At 38.4% G+C, this 22,669-nt stretch overlaps 1 protein-coding gene across 1 annotated transcript in view; it reads right to left on the bottom strand.

Moving 5' to 3' along the window:
• Positions 1 to 22,669, bottom strand: part of PRG4 (proteoglycan 4) — a 73,223-nt gene that overhangs the window by 20,200 nt on the left and 30,354 nt on the right. Inside the window, exons 6-20 of the mRNA XM_063426208.1 lie at positions 21,160 to 21,288; positions 20,457 to 20,597; positions 19,386 to 19,502; positions 17,804 to 17,899; positions 16,930 to 17,025; positions 16,246 to 16,338; positions 15,880 to 15,975; positions 11,723 to 11,812; positions 11,516 to 11,623; positions 10,721 to 10,828; positions 10,097 to 10,207; positions 8,520 to 8,627; positions 7,645 to 7,743; positions 4,734 to 4,835; positions 2,553 to 2,684 (exon numbers count right to left, since the gene is read on the bottom strand). Coding sequence (XP_063282278.1) covers positions 2,553 to 2,684; positions 4,734 to 4,835; positions 7,645 to 7,743; positions 8,520 to 8,627; positions 10,097 to 10,207; positions 10,721 to 10,828; positions 11,516 to 11,623; positions 11,723 to 11,812; positions 15,880 to 15,975; positions 16,246 to 16,338; positions 16,930 to 17,025; positions 17,804 to 17,899; positions 19,386 to 19,502; positions 20,457 to 20,597; positions 21,160 to 21,288 — 1,626 coding nt within the window. The remainder of the gene's footprint in view (positions 1 to 2,552; positions 2,685 to 4,733; positions 4,836 to 7,644; positions 7,744 to 8,519; positions 8,628 to 10,096; positions 10,208 to 10,720; positions 10,829 to 11,515; positions 11,624 to 11,722; positions 11,813 to 15,879; positions 15,976 to 16,245; positions 16,339 to 16,929; positions 17,026 to 17,803; positions 17,900 to 19,385; positions 19,503 to 20,456; positions 20,598 to 21,159; positions 21,289 to 22,669) is intronic.

Genomic DNA, 22,669 nt, shown 5'->3' with positions numbered 1-22,669 from the left:
GCCACTTTATTGAGACGCATCTGGCCTGTAAAATTTGCAGAAAAGACTACTTCACTGATTTGGAGTCTGTACATGCGACATTTCAGTTCACGTAATTAACTTTCATTCCAGGCTGTCTAGTGTTAAATCCATGCACATCTGGCATCTTTCATCAGATGCAAATAGGAGGAGGGCGATAGACAGGGCCGGCACTTCCTAATGGCCAGTTAGGCGGCCACCTACGTTGCCGCTTAAGGGGCGGTGCCAGTAGTGGCTTAACTGCTCATTTGGCCACCCCCCAGGGCCGGTGCAAGGATTTTTGCCGCCCTAGGCAAAATAAAAATTTGCCGCCCCCCCATGTGACATCACAATGCCCCACCTATATGATCTGCCATATGAACTAACGCCAGTGCTGCACACTGTGTTTACATTAAAAAGCCTGCAGGGACACGCTATACACACCGGAACCACTTCATTAAGCTGCAGTGGTTCTGGGGACTATAGTGTCCCTTTAATGTGAGGTTAATTAGAGATTAGTTTCACTAATAATATACTAGATTGCCTACTTACAACCAGATGAAGATGGTGATGGGCACTGGCTGCAGTTTCGCTCCACTGGTCTGGTGTAGAACCGGAACTCTGGAGGCTGTTTGTAACTGCGGTCACAAAATTCAATGTTCTGGGAGAACAGGAAGCAGCTCAAGGTCTGGGCCCCAGGGCCTGACGGTGAGTATTCCCATAAGGCCCACCCATAAGTCCACCTATATGTTCCACCCATTAAATTCGCTCACAGGGAGTGTAGTGTGTAGGGGATGTGTTATGTGTTATTGTAGAGGATCTAATGTGTGTGCTTATGGAATGTAGTGTATAGGCATACCAGTTTGTGTAGGTGATGCAGTGTGTTTGTGTGTAGTGGAAGTAGTGTGTGTTTGTGGTTGTGTGTAAGGGATCCATTGTGTGAATCTGTGTTTGTATGCATAAGGGATGCAAGGTGTGTGTCTGTAAGTGTGTGCATTGAGTGTGTGTAAGAAATGCAATGATTCTGTGTGTATGTAAGAGAAGCAGTGTGTGTGTGTGTGTGTGTGTGTTTGCATGTGTGTGTAAGGGATGCATTGTGTGTTTCTGTGTATGTATATGGATGCATTGTGTGTGTGTGCGTGTCGTGTGAAAGAGCTCTCCCGTCTGTCCCTTAGAGCTCTCCCCTGCCCCTTAGTGGTCTCTCCTCTCCCCCCACCCTCCCTGGGGGTCTCTTCTCACACCCACCCACCCTCCCTGTGTTTTCCTCACCTCCCCTTGTCCTCATCTCCACTTCTCCTCACCCCCTCTCCTGTGATCTTCTCACCTCCCCCCCGTGTTCTCCTCACCTCCCCTTCTCCTCACCCCCCTCTCCCTGTGTTCTTCTCACTCCCCCCTCCCTGTGTTCTTCTCACCTCACCCCTCTCCCTGTGTTCTTCTCACTCCCCCCTCCCTGTGTTCTTCTCACCTCACCCCCCTCCCTGTGTTCTTCTCACTCCCCCTCCCTGTGTTCTTCTCGCCTCCCCCTCTCCTCACCACCCTCCCTGTGTTCTTCTTACTCCCCCCTCCCTGTGTTCTTCTTACTCCCCCCTCCCCTCATCTTCTTACCCCCGTACCCCTTTCTTCTTATTATTAAGGTAAGAGGGTTAATGTATGTGTTTCAGAGAATGTGTGTCTATATGGATCTGTATAGGTCAGTGTGTGTCCGTATGGATTTGTCTGTTTCTGCATAGGTCAGGTTGTGTCTTTATGGGTCAGTGTGAGTCTGTCTGTGTCTGTATGGGTCAGTGTGTCTGTGTGGATCTGTCTGTGTCTTTATGGGTTAGTGTATCTGTATGGATCTGTCTGAGTCTGTATGGTCAGTGTGTGTATGTATGGGTCAGTGTGTGTGTCTGCATGGGTTAGTTTGTGTGCCTGTATGTGTGCGTCTGCATGGGTCAGCATGTGTGTTGGTATGGGTCAGTGTGTGTGTACGTCAGTCTGCATTGATCATTGTTTGTGAATCTGTCTGCATAGGTCAGTCTGTGTGGGTGTGTGTGAGTCAGTCTGCTTTGGTCAGTGTGTGTCAGTCTGCATGAATCAGTGTGTGTCTACTAAAGTCAGCGTATGTCAATCTGCATGAGTGGATGGAGCGAATGGAGTGGCAAATTTTTTACTAGGACGGCAAAAATCCTTGCACCGGCCCTGTTTAGATGACCCATGGCGGACCCCCACTTTCCCATCAGTCCGTCAAAGATCAGGCGCCAAGGAGAACTTGGCCTGGCATGGGATTGGCATGGACTTACTTTTCCTTTGTTGCTTTATTTTTTTATCTCTGGGGGAGGGGGAACCATGCCAGTAAGGGGTAATGTAACGAAAAGCAATGTTTTATTAACCCCTTAAGGACACATGACAGAAATATTCCGTCATGATTCCCTTTTATTCCAGAAGTTGTTAATATATTTTTTGTTGGTTGCAGTAATTCTTTAAGGGATATTTATTTTCGTGTTATAGTTACATTTTGCTATGTCATGAAAGTGCAAATATAGATTTGTTAACATTCTTGATACAATCCTTACCAGGAATCTTCTTCTTGTTTTTCTCTTCAATATTTTTCTGTTTTTTTCCTGACAATCTCCTTGAAGATGATTTGCTTCTGCGATGTGAAGACGATGACTGTGATGAACTTGAGAACTCGCTCTCTACAGTTTCTGAAAATTGAAAAGGAGCACACACTATTAGACAGTATTTTTATTTATGGAAGTTAAAGGGACACTGTAGTGTTTAAATTACAGGCTAGTGATAACTTCACTGGCCACTCCTCAGATGGCTGCTAGAGGTGCTTCCTGGGGCAGTGCTGCACACTGTGTGGTACTGCCATCCAGTGTCTCCATCCTTTGCATGCATCTAAGAGGAGATGCTGATTGACCAGGGTTGTGTTTAACTTGTGCTGGCTTTGGCCTTGATCTGCCTCCTTGATAGTCTCAAGGGGAGGCCAGGGGGCTAGATGGTGTTTTTAACACTATAGGGTCAGGAATACATGTTTGCGTTCCTGCCCCTATAGTGTTCCTTTAAAGAGCACAGAAAGATGGATAATTAAAGTACAGCGTCCCCCTTTGTAAGGAATCAAACTGTTTAAGAATGGTTTGACTTCTTACCTGGGATTCACTGGACTCTATCCCCCTGCCGCAATACTTCCTGTGGAGAGTTGGAAGCTCTCTATCTGAAGTAATCCTTAGCTTAGTTCACTGCCTTAGAATGGTCAGCTGACACTTCAGCCAACAAGCTAACCCTGCACTTTACTTACTTTGCTGTCCCTGCACAGCATATGACGTCATCCTGGCATCAGCATCATTACAGAGCATGCGAGGGACCTGTGCAGGAAGAGCACAGCGATCCATGCAGGCAGCAACCACTGACCACCAGGGAGAGGATCCACTCCAGCCCTCCCAGAGCAGGGTAGAGAGGCTGGGTGATCTAAATTACTAAATGATTGTGTGTCTCTGTGGTTAAGTGTGTGTGTGTTGTGATTCTGTGTGTGTAGATCTATTATTGTATGTGTGTGTGTGGGTCTGTGATTGTGTGAGGGGCGTCTGTGATTGTATGTGTGTGTGTGTCTGTGGTTGTGTGTGTGTGTGTGTGTGTGGGGTCTCTGATAATGATTGTGTGTGTATGTGTGTGTGTGTCTATAAATATGTGGATGTATGTCTCTGATTGTGTGTGTGTGGGGGGTCTCTGATTGTGTGTGTGTGTGTGTGTGTCTATTAATATGTGGATGTATGTCTCTGATTGTGTGTGTGTATTTATATATACACACACAACCACAGATATACACACAGTCATACGTTTCTGTGTATGTATATAAATGTGTATGTGTTTAGTACATAGCTCCCTAATTTAGTATCTCTAAATATGGCAATCTCACATAAGGATAACAAATAAGGGAATTATCTACTAAACAACTGAAATAGCAAAATTAAGAAAACCGCCTTTCTTAATTTTGACTTCCAGCTGTTGTAGATAACTTCCTAAATTGGTACCTTTATGTGGGATTGCCATATTTTAGGATAGCAAATTAGGGCACTGTTTAGCAGATTGTACCCTTATTTTGTGTCCTTAAATATTCCAATCCCACATAAGGATAACAAATAAGGGAGATATCTACTAATCGACTGAAAGATTAATCCCTTAGGACACATGACATGTGTGACATGTCATGATTCCCTTTTATTCCAGAAGTTTGGTCCTTAAGGGGTTGAAATATTAATGTTTAGTAGATAATTCCTCAAATGGGTGCACTTATGTGAGAGTTTCATATTTAAAGATACCAAATAAGGGTGCTGTTTAGCAGATAGCAACTTAAAAATGGCAATTCCACATAAGGATAGCAACTAGGGAAGTTATCTGCTAATAAAAAGAATGATGTTAAGAGGTGTCAGCCAGCCCAGAACAAGAAATCTGGGTGGCAATGTGAATTATATGCCAATGTGTTGGCCACATGGTGCCCCCTGCTCCATGGCGCCCTGTGCAGCCACACAGCTCTCACACCCCTAAGGCCGGCCCTGGACCAGAGTCATGGCATCCCCCTACCTGGTGGCACCCGGGGCAGACTGTCCTGACCCTAAACCGTAATCCCCCTTAGTACGCCACTGAGATGTGGACTTATCTTATTTATATATCATTAATCGTAGCATGAACAGTAAGAAGCATTTTTATTTTTGAGTCAGAAAGCTAAAAATAATATTTAATCTCCTCATTACCTTTTCTTTCTTCTTCAGAATCAATCTTCTTTTTCTTTTTGATTAAATCTTTTGGTGACGGCTTATTTTTTGGATTCTTGCCTTTTCCAGGATTTACTAGATCTATATTAGATTATGAAGAAGGGTTTTTATTCTTTTTTTTCTTTATTGTAAATTAATCACAGTATTTCCATTTGAGTTCATTTCTAGTTATTTTTTTAAATTTCTAGAAATTTTGAACTGTCCTTTGGCACTCAGTAATAACTTCTATGAATATATTAAATATTTTATATATATATAATATATATTATTACTTAAAGTTATTTATTCAATTTAGTATACGAATATCTTTAAAGTATTTCATTCAGTACATTCAGGGTTATTCACTAAACACAGTTTTTTAGCAAATCAAAATTCAAACTAAAACAGGTGTTACTATAGCCTGGTTTTAGAATTTTCCAGATCAGCTATTTTTAGTCTCAATTTTGCCATTACGATTTAATCTAAATTTAATGTTTAGTGAACAACCCTGACTAAATCTGTATTTACTGAATTGTGTTGAAAGAAATGAGATAATATCGGTATCTTTTAGCCAAAATAATCAAGTTCTCAAAATTCACCAGTTCCATTATTTTTCCAACTTGACTTGGACATTTTTTAGTTGTGTGGACAAAAAAAAAAATTGTAGGGATTGTAATCCACAGCAGTACGAATGCCAATAGTTTCTATTCCTTGCAGGGATCTCAAACACTAGACTTGTGCACAAATTTGCTGTGGTCAGTTTGCCCGAACCAAATTTCATTTACCCCACGTCCGATCATCCAAAATTTACCTATAGAGTCTAGTTGATTGATTAGTTTGCGTATAGATGAAAAGGAATTTGATTTGCTCAGACTGGAGGAATGTATTCGCCACTGTTCCCCCCCCCCTTTTCTCTGGCCCAGGGGTTAAATGGGCTAGAAAAGAGCATACCGCCCACCTGAGTTTGCCAGTCTGGGGCACACTAACACCTGCTGTCCCCGTTCCTCTTAATAGAGACACTAAATGCCGCAATACGACCAAATCAAAGAGGACACCAGAACTATACCACAATGGGTTGTTTTGTTTTCTCTTTTTGCATGTTTGTTTCGCTTCGTTTACACTATATATATGTCTCCCCCGTAGGTATGCAACATTGCTCCCACACACTACACCCCTCTTGAGCAACCAGGGGGCCCCACATGAGAGGAACCTTGCATTGACACGCCTACTCACCCAGCAGACTTATATGACTGACTCTATAAACGGCACACTACCTGAATACACAAGAACATGAAGCAAGTACTACCGGCAACTTCGATCCAGCACAACACCCAGCACAACAGCATCCACACAGGGGAATTGCTCACAGAGCATACATACGCAAGTTACAGACACTTTGTTATACAGTCTCCGAGTGTACCTCCCCAGACCCACTAAGAGACCACGCGCATCCCAAATTACACCACAAGCAACTACAACGCAGGATATACACCTAGCTTACAAATAAAATTACTATTATTTAGTGCTCAACTAGACTCGCACGACCCTCTTAAACTCCTTGCAAGTCACGCCTCACTTTAGAGAAACACCACATTTTACTATGAACACTTCCAAGTTACACTACACCTCTGTATGTTGAAGTTCATGTACCATAAAATAATGTGCAGATAATCGAGCCACTGTCTAAAATGTATATCACGTGAACGCTGTTGTGGCGTCTAATATTGCATTGTAACAACCTGCACAACAAAAATAAAGAATAAAAAAAAAGGAATTTGATTTGGACGAACTGTGTGAAATGAATTTTTGCACAGGTCTATCAGATCCCATACCAAACCTCTAACACAATCGTTACGTTATAAAATACTTTTAAAAACACAACTCATTTTAAGGCAAAATCAGCCTGAAAATTAAAGACATTCTAATTAGTGCTGCAGCACCTTAAACCATGAAGACATTTCTGTTACTATGTAATAAGTCTGGCCATACATCTATTAATATTATTTGCACAGCTCCAACATATTAAGTAGCACTTTATAATAAAAATAGAATCGAAAACAAACACAAAATAAACATCCAAATCAAAGCAAGCAAGAGCTGGTTCGCTTACAATCTAGAAAAAGCAAGGTATTAAGAATGTAGGAAGAAGAACAAAGTGCAAGATAAAGTCACATTGTTAGATAACATCTACACCTAATTAAATCAATGTAAGCAACAGGTTAGATATAAACTTTGTAAATGTGATAGTCTATATCCTGCCTTTCTCTATGAAACCATAGCTCCCATTTTATTGTGTGTTGATAAATAAATTCGAGGTACATACACTTTAACCACCTATCAAACAACTATAAAATGAATATCGTGAATAGATTCTGCAAGACATCTAAAGATGCTGTCGTCTTATAGGAAAAGTAGAATGTTGTAGCTATTCATAATATGCAATATAAAAACAAGTGTGTTTTATATCACATATTATTTTACCTTCGGTATCTTCTTCTGAATATATAACTTTTTTTCTTTTCTTGGTTGGGATTTTGGAGACTGGTTTCTTTGGTCGCTTCTTCCCTTTACTATGAACTTTGGGATCCCGAGAAGGATCTGTTAAAATAAGTACATGGCTTGTGTATATTTTAAATATCAATCGGATTTAGTGAACTTATTTATCGATTCACTGAAAACAAGTCGCCAACTATGTTGCCTCAAGGACTACTGGGAAGGTTCAATAATGTGCCTCATGTAATTTGACCTGTTGTAGCAATGTATATCATGTTAACTGGCATGCAGCCAAGGGAAAAGTTTAAGTCTGGTGCCTTTATATTTGAAAAAGACAACTTATATATCAAATATACTGTACATAAATAATGTGTATGGTAAGGAATTTAAAATAAAATTGGATATAAAATTAATTTACCATCTGGATTTATCAGTTTATTTGGCTTCTTGTTTCCATTTCCAGGGGAGCGTTTTTTTGTATTCTTTGTAGAGGAGGAGGATATATTATCAAGAGAATCTAATAGAAAGGAAATGTTAATTATTAATCTTAAATTAAAAAAATGTTGCTCAATTATTTTTATTTATAACCTTTTCAAAGTTGCCATTGCACAGTAGCGTGGCATGCGATGTAAATCTCATGGTATCCCATGCGCAGCTAAAGCATGGACATGACATAATTTTAAATAAATATGGCACTAATAAGGTGAGTGAAAATTTAAAGGTTATCATGTCATAGGTGTCTGTTCCTCATAAAAAGCACATAAGAACATACTCGTTATTAAATACAAACAATATGCATGTAAATATATATTTAATAATCATATTAACATGCACATACTGGTAATATTTAATACTCTCACTTCACTAATTCTAAAAATGTATGCATCTGGCCGATGAAAATATAATGCTGCCTTTATTCCTAATATACACCCCCTAGCCAACATATTGTACCAATAACGAATGACTGGATTGTCCCACTGGCATGTAATCAGTGACTGCAATATTTGGGGACAACCATTCAGCCAGGCTATGATGACCACACACACTAGTCATCAAAGGTGGTAATGGAGTCACAGGTAACAGAGTAGTCTATGCATGTTATTTCGTGCTGTACTGCTGAAGGTAGTAAGGATATGTGATGTCATACCTTGCAACTCCAGAAGCCTCCATCTGTTTTAAGCACAAAAAAATGCCACTTATTTGTAGTTGCCTCCACTCCAAAAGTTGCCACCCCTCACCTAACTGCCTCTGATCTAAGCTAACATTCTCGTTCATTCCACAGAAGTTCCATACCATCCTGTGTAGTAACTTCTTCCTCTTCTTCTAGTTTCAGTTTTCGTAGTCTATTGTCTTCATCAGGAGGTGGTGTTGCAGATGAAGGGGATTTTCCCTTTGTGGGCTCTATCAATAAATACATGATAATTGCATTAAAGATAAAGAATAGACTAGTATGCTTAAATTGGAGAAATTATTCACCATTCATCTTGGGTCAGAGGATAGGTTCACTGTTCTAACGAAATAACCTTTGGGTAAAAACTGGTATTCCCAGAAAAGCTATTCTTACACCTAGATACGTAGTAGAGTCAAATATTGTGTTTGACCCATTTCCTCCAAGCAACGTGTATACATGGGCTGACTGTTTTTGTGTTTCAAAGCTATGCAATATAAAGGTTCATGCTTAAATAAGAGCTTTCTGCCCAAGTAAGTTACCACAATACTCTGTGATAGACCCAAGGGCAGCAAAATCTCCAGCTCTTTGTGAAACAGAAAGTATATGAATGGAGCATCATTATCACCATTACAATACAGTGAATTCATATATTTTATTTTGGTATTTTATTGTGAGTGTAGTTTTTTTTTTTTTTTTTTAAGCTATGAGTAGTATAACCCAAATATTGATATTGAAAATAAAAATAACTTAAGAAAAATATATCGGGTAAATTATCAATCCCAAATTTGGTTAAAATTATTCAAATCTATACCTGGTAAAGACTCATTATCATTGTGAGTATTCTTTTTTCTTTTGCAAGCAACAATTAGTTATTTTCACTCTATTGGGTCTGTTAACTAATCACCAAATTGTGGTGGGTCATTTTGCAAAATCTAAGTAGGGACTCTTTTGCAGATTTCAGAGTAGGAGCTATTTTGCAAGCCAGTTCTAAACTCAGTACAACTAACTGTTCACTTTTTGGAATGCTAAGCAGACTTGGTGGCACACGTTTTTTGTGCCCCCTCAGCAAGAATAAATGTACCAATTTCCTCTAATTTGGAACCAACCCTGAAAATTAGCTAAGTTCTTTATTTGCTTAATTTGGTTGTTGATTATTATTGGTTTCATTTCAACATGCGAAAAAGATGACAAATGTTTTAGGGTTCCATCTTGATCTACTGTGTCATAAGTATCATTCTTTCCTTTTGGCTTTTTGGGCTTGCTGTTTTTTTATCGGGAGATTATAGCATTAGAGTCCCTTTACTTGTTTCTGTTACAGTAAGAATATTATTGTAATCCCCATCCCATTATTGCATCAAGAGGTTACTGAGAAGCTAAATGTGTTAAAGGTTAAATGGAAAGCAATATCCATCCATATCAACTCTTCATTGCTAGAAAACTAAGCATCCAAACTGTTTTACAGCATTTAGGTTTTCTTGGCAGCATCTTCTACCAAGATAGTCATATGAAAACACTGGGACGCTGCCAATGTAGTGTGACAGAGACATCATTATATATGTGCACATACCAAATCCATTCACATTAGTGACTAAAATTGTCTTTGGTACGGGAGAGACAGCCTTTAGTAAATCTATCCCAAATCTTGTTAGTCTTCTTTTGTTCTATCATTTCCTGCATCAGCACTAATTTGAACTCTAACCTTTTGGTTTGCTGTCTGGGTCAGTGCTATCACTGGGTTCCTTTTCTTTTGGGTTCTTGGGCTTCTTGGGTTTGCCATCTTCACTGTCTGGAGTGCCTTTCTGATTTGGCTCTGTAACATTGAAAGCATTCTTATTTAACAGGGATAAACCAGTATAAATACAGCTTACTATCTGTTCTTGAAAACACTTTCAAACAAGACTTTCGAGTGCAGATGTTTTTCCGGCACACAATTATCAATAGGAATAAATAGTCCCATGTATGTTAGCTGATCTGATTAAATGCCTTTCAAATGTGTTATTCAATACAAACTGAATTGTCTATCATCATTTCTATTTTGAAAGGACAGTCACCTTTTCTGCATTTGTGAACAGTTCTTTCTTCCTCACCACAGTAGATACTATTAAAGCATTTACTAGGGAGAAGAAGGCAATAGAGTTTAATTAGAACAAAACTTTAATGAAATACCCTGTGTGTCAATGCAATCTGGACATTATTTCCTTATCCAGTATCATTCACATCATACTGAATAATTATGATTTCATTATTAGATTACAGTTGTTTTTTCACATAATTGTGTATAATTAATTCACATTTGTTTAGGATAACAATACACAAACCTAACCTTTTGGTATTCCATCAGGCCCTTCTGGTTCATCTTCACCCTTTTCATTTGGGGTTTTAGGTTTCTTAGGGTTACCTGCCTTGTCTCCTGGATCTATTGGATTAGGATCTGTAATATAAAAAGGTGAATTTCCAAATAGATATAATTGGCAAACAGTTGATAGTACACGGAGTAGATATACCTTATTTCCTTGCCTTCTTACTTGTTCCACAGTTAGTCAATATCAATGCCACTCCTGTGCACCTGTGCCGATTCAAACCACCCTCTTCCCCAAGTTCATATATCTTCTCCCTCTGTCCCTTCTCCCATATTCCACTGCCTAAAATACATATGAACCACCTACTTGCATGGCCTTCTGTCTTCTCCACGCTCCACTGATATGCCTCATCGTATGCCAAGGCAGAGATTCAGTTGGGTTATATATAGCTATATGAGTATACCTGTGGCCAGGTGGGGTGTATCTATGTGGATGATGAACCTTCAGTGAAGGTAAACTTCAGCCAGTTGTGCCCAGTATCAGTTATATGTAGAATGAGTGACTGTGACAAAGAGAGGGGCATTGGTATTTTCTGAATCCCATGTCATCTGTCGTCTCCCTTCTGACTATTTCTTTCTTTTTTGTCAGCTCGGTTCCCCCATACTACTGATTTTGATTTGATTGAGTTCAGAACTCTCTCAGCTTTTAAGTTACTTTAAATAAGCAGATATAATACAAATATAATGAACGAGCCAGATGGCTCTTATAGATGGATTCCATTCAATTTTACTTTATACCCAGAACAATTCTTGCTTCACCTTTTGGCGTACCATTAGGATCTGGTGAATCATCTCCCTTTCTTTCTTTTGGGTCTTTAGGTGTCTTAGGCTTACTTTCTTCATCATCAGGACTTCCTGGATTTGGAGCTATTATTTATAAAATATTTTTACATAGAGATGCTGATGCAGATTTTCATACACTTGCTCACAATTTTTTCTTTTATTATAATAATTTAAAAGACTAACCTTTAGGTGTTCCATCTGTGTCCTCTCCATCCTTGCCATCTGGGGATTTAGGTTTGTCATCTTTGTCATCAGGTAGCCCCTGTTTTGGTTCTGTTTTTTTAAAAACATAATTTTCACATATTAAGAGAACACATGCACAAAGACATACATATACATAGTTACAATGACCTTAAGAGGATCACAATTAATTAAATTGAGAACCAAAGTGATAAATTTGGTTTAAAACAATCAAGTTGTCGCACAACTGAAAATATTCCCTGGCAATTCTCCACCATTGTTGGTTTATTGAACATGTTCCAATCCACATTAAGTCAGTCTCATACATGTGCAAATCCTGATAAAAAGTATAACAAAAGCAAGGGAAGAAGGAAAGAGAAAGTAGGGGGATGAGAAATGGAGGGAAAACAGACAGAAAAAAAGTATAAGAAAATTAGGTCATGGGTGGCTAGAAGGTCCGAAAGATAAAGGCTTCTAACATTAATATATTTCCACTTTCTTTTTTTTTTGTCAATCTCTTTTTTATTGAGGCATAAAATTATATAGGGTACAGAATAGAAAAAGGGAGACGATAGAGTGTTGTACAGTACGGGTATAATACAGTGCGATTTACATCATCCCTGAATATCACATAGCCTCATTTTATATTATGGTTTGTATAATCATGAAAATAACAGGCTGTTAAACATTATTTTTAGGTCATAACATGCTAGCGTAAATAGGCATACTAAAAGTGAAACGTGAGTATGATTTAACATGCTATTCCAGCCACAGGCTAAGTTAAGTCATGCTGTGTTGTTAGTAAGAAAACAAGCTTATGGTTATTTACTATCTATTGTTAGGTAGTTTTACATGTTTATATTATCTGAGTGGAAGTAGGGGAGGCAGTCCACATGAGTGGGTAACAGTAAGCAAGCACTTTATATTAGGCTACACGCTGACTTTATGAGTGAACCATATTTGTAGAACAGTGCACTGGTCAGTATATAAATGAATATAACACATTATAAAGGAGCTGCTCAAAGCCATGTAAGGAGTGCGTTTTAGGCAACTAGATCAACGGTGTCTGCGTGAGAGAGTCTCAGTGCGAGTGTGTAGGGCTTGTGTACCCTTCCCCCGACCTGCCTGCATCCCGCAGTGGGGGGTCTGGAGCCTTGTTGGTGTGGTCAGTTCAGCCTATACCCCGCTTGTGCAGGAGTGTTGCAGTTGGAAGAGGTGTCTGGTTCTGAGCCGCTTTCGTCGTCAGTGTGCGAGGCAGGTCAATTACTTGAGGATGAGTTCTCGGAGGTGCTGTGGGAGCTCTGCAAGATTCCGCTGTATGTCTCCGCGGTCTTTTGTGTGGGTTCTTCACATGGTGGGTGCAGGTCTTCCGGAGTGTGGTGAGACTGCAGAGTCCCTGTTTGGGGGTAAGAGGACTCATCGCTGGTCTGGGTCTGCTGAGTCGAGATTTGTGTCGGGTTGTCAGTCTCTTCTTTCCCGCCTTTCTAGTTTCCTGTAAGGTACACGTTTGTTGAGTTAGTTCGATGTTCCAGTTGCAATGGGTTTGAGTGTCGGCATGAGTGTCTTGTGGTTCCCCTGGCCGTTTTGTCGGTCGCTGTGTTCTGCATTGCTGGGTGGCCATTTTGGGGATTTGAGGAAGAGGCCCATAGTATCGGCGCCGGGTGACCGGGCGGACCCAGGGGGCTACCGTTCTCACCGCTTGTTTGAGGGTTAGACCTCGGTTGCATAGTATCGCCCAGAAGCTCTGACACTGCCGATCGAAAGCATTCAGGGGCCAAGTGGCTGGCTTGGTGCTTGTGTCCATTGCTGTGGTGTGCCGCCGGGCCGCCATCAAGGGCGCGGCTCCGCCGCGTGCGATGACTCTATTTCCAGAGAGGCTTCGGGGTGACGGCCAGCGGGGACCGGGATAACCCGCACCGGTCCAGAGGGGGGGGGGGTAGGAGTAGAATGTATCTGCTGGACGCACCAGTCGGCGGGGAAGTCGGCCGTCCTTCCCCCCCCTAGCCGTCTGCAGGTCTCAACTTGCAGCCGCGGTTAGCGGTACCGTAGGCTTTTGAAAAAGGTACCTGCCGGTTCGTCGCCGTGTGTCCTGACTATTTAGCCCAGTGTGGCATCAGTCGCTGGGAGATTACTGGGTTATTCCCCGAAAAACCCATCTATCGGTCGGGAGCTCATACAGCACGCGTCCGCTCAGCTCAGAGTTCAAGCTCCGCCCCCAATATATTTCCACTTTCGGTATCAAACTGTACCCCTCTATTTTTTAACATCCTGCTATGACCTAGATAGTTACCTCCACCTCCCCTGATTTTGTGTGTATTAATCTGTTTAATAGATCTAGCACTTTCCTAAAACTGTCTAATCCCTGCCTCCCTGTCACAAACCCCAATTGATCATTATTTATGAGGTGAGATGTAATCGGGCTTAACCTGGCTGTATAGACTTTTGCCAAAATTTTTACATCTATATTCCATAATAGTTGGAAGTTTGGACATTGCATGGGGTCTCCAGGTTTTGGAGTGCCACAACAGGTGCCAATAAGAGTTCAGGTAGGAGGGTTTGGGTGCAGATAACTTGAATAAACAAAATCACCAGATGAGGAGCTAGTACGTAGTTGTATTTTTTTGTAATAATCTTCCAAGAATCTTTTTGACCTAGGGGCTTTCCCCATTTGACAAAGGTTTAATAACTGTTTCCACTTCTGCAGTGGTTATTGGTTCCGCTAAAATATTTGCTTGAATGTGGGACAAAGATGTTAAGTCTAGTGAATCGAAATACTCTTTGATACCTGCAGCATTAGACCTGCAGCATTAAATTGTACAATTTGGCATAAAAAGTTGCAAATTCATCCCAAATATTTTTGGGGATCATCACTTTCTTGCCTGAGATGCTGTAGCTCAGTTACACTTGGATGGGATGATGTCAATGGCAGTCCCCAGGAAAGCAGCAAATTCCTTCCTCCTTCCTGAGAGGCTACTGCTGCTGTGCTGCCATTCTGCTGATTGATCAATTATACAGGAAAGCTCCATCTGCAAGGAATGTGGTGGTGCCTCACAGAGAGTCAGGATTCCTCCCTATTCTCTCAGAATTCCTCCATGTTTGATTGCAGCCAGTTTAGCACTACCGTATGACTTCCGAGTTTCGCCGATCTCTCTCCGCCCATGCATCTGACGTCACTCGCTTCCCTTCAAAAAGAAGCTGTGACCATGTCCAAATGGCTCAATCAATGTTTTCCTGTGTTTGATACTCTCGTATACTTGCTATATTGTTGCCTATTTACCGACTAAGCTTCTAATTGATTTCCTGTGTGCCCAACCTATTGGATTGATCCTGACTACGCTCTACTCTCGAATTTGATGAGGATCTTGTCAGGTAGCACATCCAGGAGAGAAAGATAAGCCATCATTTGTGTGCGGGCTTTGAGGAGAATCCTGTTCTTCCTCACTGCTATCTTTGCTAGGTTTGGCATGTGTTTAACAGTAAAATAAAAAAAGGTTGTGCCGAAAAACCAGTAAAATGGAGTAAATTACCAACTGATGGAAGATAATAAAATACAGTATTGAGATGATAAAAATTGTAAAATACAAGTTTACTCCATTTTAATATTTGATGTCCATCAAAGGCTTTTTACTCATTTTAAAATATTGGACTCTTTTTATTGTTTGCTTTGTAACTTGTATTTTACAATTTTTATTATCTCAACACTGTATTTTATCTTTCATTAGTTGGTCATTTACTCCATTTTAATGGTTTTTCGGCGCAACCTATTTTTATTTTACTGTTTTTTTTCTTTTCTGGAGTTTGTGAGGGAGCCCCATACATTAGGTTTGCTGTCTATTTTTTAAAGCAAATATATTCACTGATTGGTCACTCAGCGCTGACCCACTTGTCCTTTTCGGCATGTGTTTAACTCTGGGAGCCCTGGGCCGTGAAGACATTTGCCTTTCAGACCTCTCTGTGATCTTCCTCGTTTTATTGTGTGCCATCTCCAGCAGATTGTGCTATTTTTGCGATGTCTCGTCAAGGTTTAGCCCTTGTTTAAAGCTGGGTGATAGTTGATCTTCACTTTTGTGTCTCCATTCAGCTTTTGTGTCCCCCTGAGATTGTTTGCATTTTTATATTTTAATACATTTTTGTATATATTTAAATCATAAAGTCCTAACCTTTTGGGTTTCTGTCTGGGTCATCATCTTCATCCCCGTCTTTTGGAGTTTTAGGTTTCTTTGGTTTGTCTTCTTTGCCATCAGGTTGATTTGGTTCTGGGATTATAAAATAGTTATTTTAATATATAAATGGGTATGAATTCAGATAGGGACATTCCCCTTGTCAATTCTTCACTATTGATGGTTTAGCGAATACATTCCAATCAATCAACATTGTGTGATTTCAACAGATATAAACTTATCTTTTTTTAAAAATTATGATATTACCATTTTGTAATCATTTCAAAAGAGAGTGTTCTCTTTTTATATTTTAATATTTTTTTCTGTATATTTACATCATACTACTATATTATATTACGTCCTAACCTTTTGGTTTTCTGTCTGGGTCATCATCTTCATCCCCGTCTTTTGGAGTTTTAGGTTTTGGTTTGTCTTCTTTGCCATCGGGTTGATTTGGCTCTGTGATTATAAAATAATTATTTTAATATATCAATGGGTATGAATTCAGATAAGGACATTCCATCAGTGTCCTCTCCTTTCTTGTCATCTTGATCTTGGGTTTTGGGTTTCTTATGTCTTCCGTTGTTATCATTGGGTAACCCCTGATTTTGTTCTGTTATTTTTATTTTGTTTTAATTCTTGATTTTGTGAAATTTTCAGGTATATAAGGTGTACAACAATTCGGTGTAAAAGGTGTACATTAAAATACATTGGTTCTGTTATTTTAAAAACATTATTTTCACATATCGATAGAGGATACATGCACAAAAAAAAAATATATATATATATGTTTCATTTTATTTTTGTTTAGTTTCCATCAAGTGACAAACAAGTTGTTCCATAACTGAAAAGTTTCAAGGTCCCTTGTCAATACCCCATCATTGCTGGTTTAGTTCCAAGCAAAATCACAAGTGTGATTTCAACAGATATAAACTTATCTTTTTAGAATTATGTTATTACTATTTTGTGATCATTTCAAAGGAGAGTGTTTTTCGTTTTATATTTTTCTGTATATTTACATCATACTACTATATTATATTACGTCCTAACCTTTTGGGTTTCTGTCTGGGTCATCATCTTCATCCCCGTCTTTTGGAGTTTTAGGTTTCTTTGGTTTGTCTTCTTTACCATCAGGTTGATTTGGTTCTGTGATTATAAAATAAAATAAAAAAATTATTTTAATATATCAATGGGTATGAATTCAGATAAGGACATATATATATGTCAAACCTTAACCCAGGCAAACTTCCTAAAGAATATGGCAGGCCTAGAGTGATGTAAATGTTAATATAAACATACATATGATATTATTACACTCAAAATGTTTCTACATCACCTTCTAAGGGTTATTCATCAAACCAGGAATTGTTGGGAAATGAGCAAGGAATTGAAAATATGTTATTTTTGTGTAGTTTCCATCAATTAAAAACCAAACTAAAACATTTAAGCTAAGACATCCAAGTTGTTGCATAACTGAGAAGCTTCAAGGCCCCCTTGTCAATTCTTCACTATTGATGGTTTAATGAATACATTCAAATCAACATTGTGTGATTTCAACAGATATAAACTCGTCTTTTTAGAATTATGCTATTACCATTTTGTAATCATTTTAAAAGAGAGTGTTCTCTTTTTTTTTTTTATTCTTTATTTTATTCGTGCATAAGATATACCTGAGGGATTGCGCTGCCACGACATATGGTGCACCCATATTAAGCATTCACGTTTATACATATGGCATTAAAGGGAAACGTTGCACTTTTTTTTTTTTGGTAGATAAGTATACATGGTTTTAACTGCAGCTTCACCTATAGTATGCTAGACTAATCAAAACAATGTATAATAAGTGGAGAGTGTTCTCTTTTTATATTTTAATATTTTTTTCTGTATATTTAGATCATACTACTATAATATGTTACGTCCTAACCTTTTGGGTTTCTGTCTGGGTCATCATCTTCATCCCCGTCTTTTGGAGTTTTAGGTTTCTTTGGTTTGTCTTCTTTGCCATCAGGTTGATTTGGTTCTGTAATGATAAAAATATTATTTTAATGAATAAATGGGTATAGATTCAGATTAGGTCACTTGAAATCATCCTGAGCCCAAGTAGCCTAAACTATAACATCTATTTTTGAAAAAAAAAATTGTTGATATAAATAATATTTTGGATCTTGAAGCCACTTCTATAGGAGGATAAAACAGATTTCAAAATCTGATCCATAAAATTAGATCATGTCCTGTCATTCTGCCTTGGGTATATTATACTAAACTAAGGTTATTTTATGATTCCTGGTGATCTGGTGAGATATGTAGATTCTGTACCCCTTGAGTGCCATATAGTCTCATTAATTAAGAGTATGAATGAACTGTAGCAAACATTGATTGGTTTATTTATTCTTCTTATTTTTATTTTTTTCTCATATGCTCAGTAGTTAATATTAAGAATTAGGGGCTGTGTATAGTGAATACTAGAGATTCCCAAACAATGAAGGTTTCTTAGGTTTCTTTATGGTAAACAATATATGTAAAGCGAATCTTCCCCTCTACGGTTTCATGTAGTAAATTATATACCTAACAATAGCTTGATGATCAATTCTTTAAGGTGTAAAATTAGCACAAGTAAAGAGTTCTTAATTTGTAATATAATAAACACTACAACAAATTCAGTAAAAGCTCTACTCAAAATGCCAAGAGGATCTCCATTACACTGGAAAAGGAAAGGTCACTTTCCTTTTCCAGTGTAATGTATTTTTGGGCAATTTGTGCCTTAAAAGATATGATGTGTCTGTTCCAATGTTGGGGACCCCAGTTTGAGTTCTAAACCTGCTCTGTTAAACTTTGCAATTCTTTTGTTGATTTTTCCGAAGTCCCAGTTTAATGACTAAGCCACATGTGGTAATGGTTCATTCTTCAGTTGGGGTAGTTGAAGGTTGCAAAGAAAGAGGCAGCAAACTTTCAGCAACAACAATGTTGATGTACTAGGAATCATTTGTAATGTAACATGCTTCGGTAATGATATGACTTCAAACACTCATTTAAAAGAACACTCCATGTAGAAGAACTCCAGAAACAAGGGCTGTGGGTACCCACCAGGACACAGGTAATTTAAATATCTTGGGATGGTGCCAGGGCACTCATGGTACCACAACTACTACAGCTGGCTGTAGTGCTTGGAGGGTTCCTTTAACCTAAGGCATTGAAATTTGCACAGGTCAAAGTAGATCCAGTTGAGAAATAAATAAATGTACATAAGCACATCTAACAGACTATTTAGTTTCCTTTTAAGCAAATTTCACTGTGGCTTGCAGTCTAAAGATTCACACCATTTGATATGAATATCCGTTAAGCTGCTGAAATGATTATCCGTTGGCAATATAAAGTGTCCCACATAATTACACATCTTGTCTTGTTATGTGTTTGAAGGACTATGTTCGCAATTTGGTTTTAATCAATTGGGCTGTATTTGATGCCTTTATCTTGTGCCATCTGGAGTAACAAAATAAAGTTCTAACCTTCTGGTGGAGTTTCTGGATTTTCTGGGTCATCCTTCTCTTCTTTCATTTTTGGTCTTCTGGGCTTTTTGGGTTTGCCTTCATCATCTACAGGTGTTGGACGTTTCTTTTTTGGTTCTGTAATATTTAGAATATGATTTTTGCATGCTCCCACCAGTCAATTTGTTATAAGAATATTGTCTTAGAGTAACGTCAATGATTAAGTCAGTGATTTTGAATAATTGCATTATTATTTAGAGAGAAGCATTCTGGGAAACGGAGATACATATTAGGGGAGTTTTATGAAAATGTTGCAGAATATTAGGGCTTAATTCTAAATTCCCATGGGAAGATTTCCTCATTGTAAAAAGCAGGGAAATCATATATTTTAACTAGGTAAGTCAGTCGGCAAGGTGAGACTATCTATTAAATACTATCCTGCATCATTCCACTCCATTTATCTGTAATCAGCCATTTTTTATTTCTGTGATATTCATCTGAAGGATTCTGACATGTACAGGTATACCCATCAAATATATTTCTATCAATATAATACAAATACAAAAACCTGTACCCTAATAAACTATGTAAATGCATATGTTTTATTTTGTATTTCTTGAGAACAGGTACATGTTCTCCTATATAAGTTTTCTACTCTCCAGTGATGTGATAATCCACTTAACCACACAAGGGTAGCAAAGGAATGCACAAAGGATTTTGCTGTCCTCAATTGCACTGATAATTTGGTTGAATCTGGCAACAAAACCATGGAAACAGACTCTAATTTTTGTTTGGATATTTAAGCCTCATTTATAAAAAATTAATTATGAAAAAAATTAGCGGGCTGCTGAAATAAATATTTGAAACCTTACGTTGTTTGATGAAACATAAATTGTCTTATACAATAAGGTAATCAATATATCTTCACCTTTAATAAATACGATAGAACTTTGTGGATACATTAACGGTGAAAGCGTGTAACTATAATTGTTCTGCTACAACTTCCACTAACCAGTTTTAAAGTACCTTCCCTTACACTGACATATATCTTCTTTGAGATCAAAGTTCTGTTCAGCAGAACATCTTTCATACCATCATCTGGGTTATCTTCATCTCCTGGTTTATTTTTCTTTAGATTTTTCCTTGAGAGCTTTTTGGTAGTTTTGCTTCCCTTCACGCTCGAGGAAGAAGACGAAGAAGAGAAGGATGAAGATGACACATTTTCTTCAGATTCTGCAATGGAAATATAATATTTGGGACTGGACCCAAATGTAGGTCTCTGCATCACTCGTGATGGTCCCCATAGGTAAGAACTGGACTATTTCTTTAATCAGGCTGGTGCCTGTCCACGTCCCTGTACTATGCCCCAAATCCCAATAATAAACTGATTAAAAAAGCTTGGAAGAGCGACTTTCAGCCAAGTCTCCAAGCCCCCTGGGTATGAGAGCTAGGAATCTTACTTCACAATTTTGCCATCACAGTCGACCATTTTCTATGGAGGAATCGTAGGCGCATCATGGCTCATACAATCCCCAGTGCTCCTCTATGAGGAGCATTGGATTGGCCCGCCTGTAGGATGATGCAACCCTAGGAGGAGGATGCAGGAGGGCTGAGGGAAACTCGGCGCTGGAGAAAAGTTTTAATTTTCATTTCTTTCAATTTTTGTTTTTTTGCACAGTTAGGGGGCACAATATGATAAGGGGCTCCAAGACTAGCAACAGGAAGACATTTCTGAATTCATAATGCTACAGTGTTCCTTTAAATTATGCTTTTAATAAACTATAGGTTTCCTTACCTTCAATTTTTTCTTCTGATTCTGCAAGAACCTTTTTCTTTTTGGGGTTTTTCTTAGGCTTTTTGGCAGGCGTCTTTTTATTCTTTGCAGGGGACCTAGGTTTGGATGTTTCAGGATCTTGATCAGGGTCTGCAACAGAATTAAAAGTATAGTTATTTAAACATTTTTAAATTAAATAAAAAAATAAATAAAAGTAGCAGGTTTAACAATCAAGTAGTGTTAGGCAAAATGTCAGTGTCCTAAATTTACTTATGTAATGGTTTAATATCTAATCTGACTAAACTATACAAAGAACCATGTATAATTTCTATTATTTTTTTTATTGTTTATTAAATATTCCCATTAAACATCATAAACCTTATTAAATGGCAACAAGTGTGTGTCCTCTTTTTTCATTTTATAAATAAATAAATCTGTGATTAGACGGCCACAGAAAGTCTGTGCTGGGGGAAAGAATGGAAGAACTTGCAGTAGCTGCAGATATTAGATCTGCAGGTATTGCAAGCCAAAATTTCATATACCCCCAAAGAAACAATGCAAAACAAATTATATACCTATTTTCTTTGGGATTATATCTACTATATTGTTGTTATTTTTATTTTTTTAATTTAGGGTTTCTTTATACTGTTTATATGTGCACCAGCAGGAGCTGACTGACTTTCTTGGCCTACAACCCAAGGCATTTGATATTAGAACTCATAACTGTTGCCTTCCATGCCACCATGATTCATTTTATTTTTTTCTTAATTTCTTTTCAATGTTTTGTAATAATATGTAATATAATCTTCCATGGGTCATTCTAGTTCACCCACAAGATACCCAATTTTGCAGCTTCTCTCTTACCGATTCTGGTCTGGATGATCTAGTCTAGTCAATTTCCAACTATATCATATATTTCTTCACATAGAGAGCGCTCAAGGTACTTTGCCAAAAATATTTTCAAAATAGACACCTATGAACATTCTAGTCAATGTTTCAGTCCTACTACCAGGACATTTGACCAGATTTTTCCAATGCAACCAAAACTTTTTGACCCTATGTGGTTATTATCAAGCCCTATCTTGATAATGACCCTATAGGGTCAAAGTCCTTTAAGTGCGGCCGATTTATTTATATATAAATAATAAAGTGCTGTCGCCATATAAATGATAAATTAAGGCATCTTAATGACAATACACACAGACACAAGAATAAAAACAGTTAATCTGTTGAAGATGAAGGTTATAAGGTTGAATATCACTCGTACAATGTAGAAAAGATGTTCATGTATTTATTGCAAAGAACACAAAGGGAGGATCCCTATTGGAGGTTTTGGGAATTTGAGAAAGAAACTGAAAGATGTCAATACATTTCAGAAATACCAATGTTCACACCGTTGGAAGAAGGAGATATCAGTAGTAAGGGTATTCTATAGCTTGTAGTTACCACAACAGCCATTGACCTACAGACTCTCTTCAATGACATCTTTTTCACAAATAGATATTAGATTTTCTCAGAAAGCAGAAGGCTC

Source organism: Pelobates fuscus, chromosome 7 (genome assembly GCF_036172605.1).
Source record: "Pelobates fuscus isolate aPelFus1 chromosome 7, aPelFus1.pri, whole genome shotgun sequence".
Classification (NCBI taxonomy): domain Eukaryota; kingdom Metazoa; phylum Chordata; class Amphibia; order Anura; family Pelobatidae; genus Pelobates; species Pelobates fuscus.
Note: the sequence above shows the minus strand (reverse complement) of the source record. Positions and strands in the feature narration are given on the sequence as shown.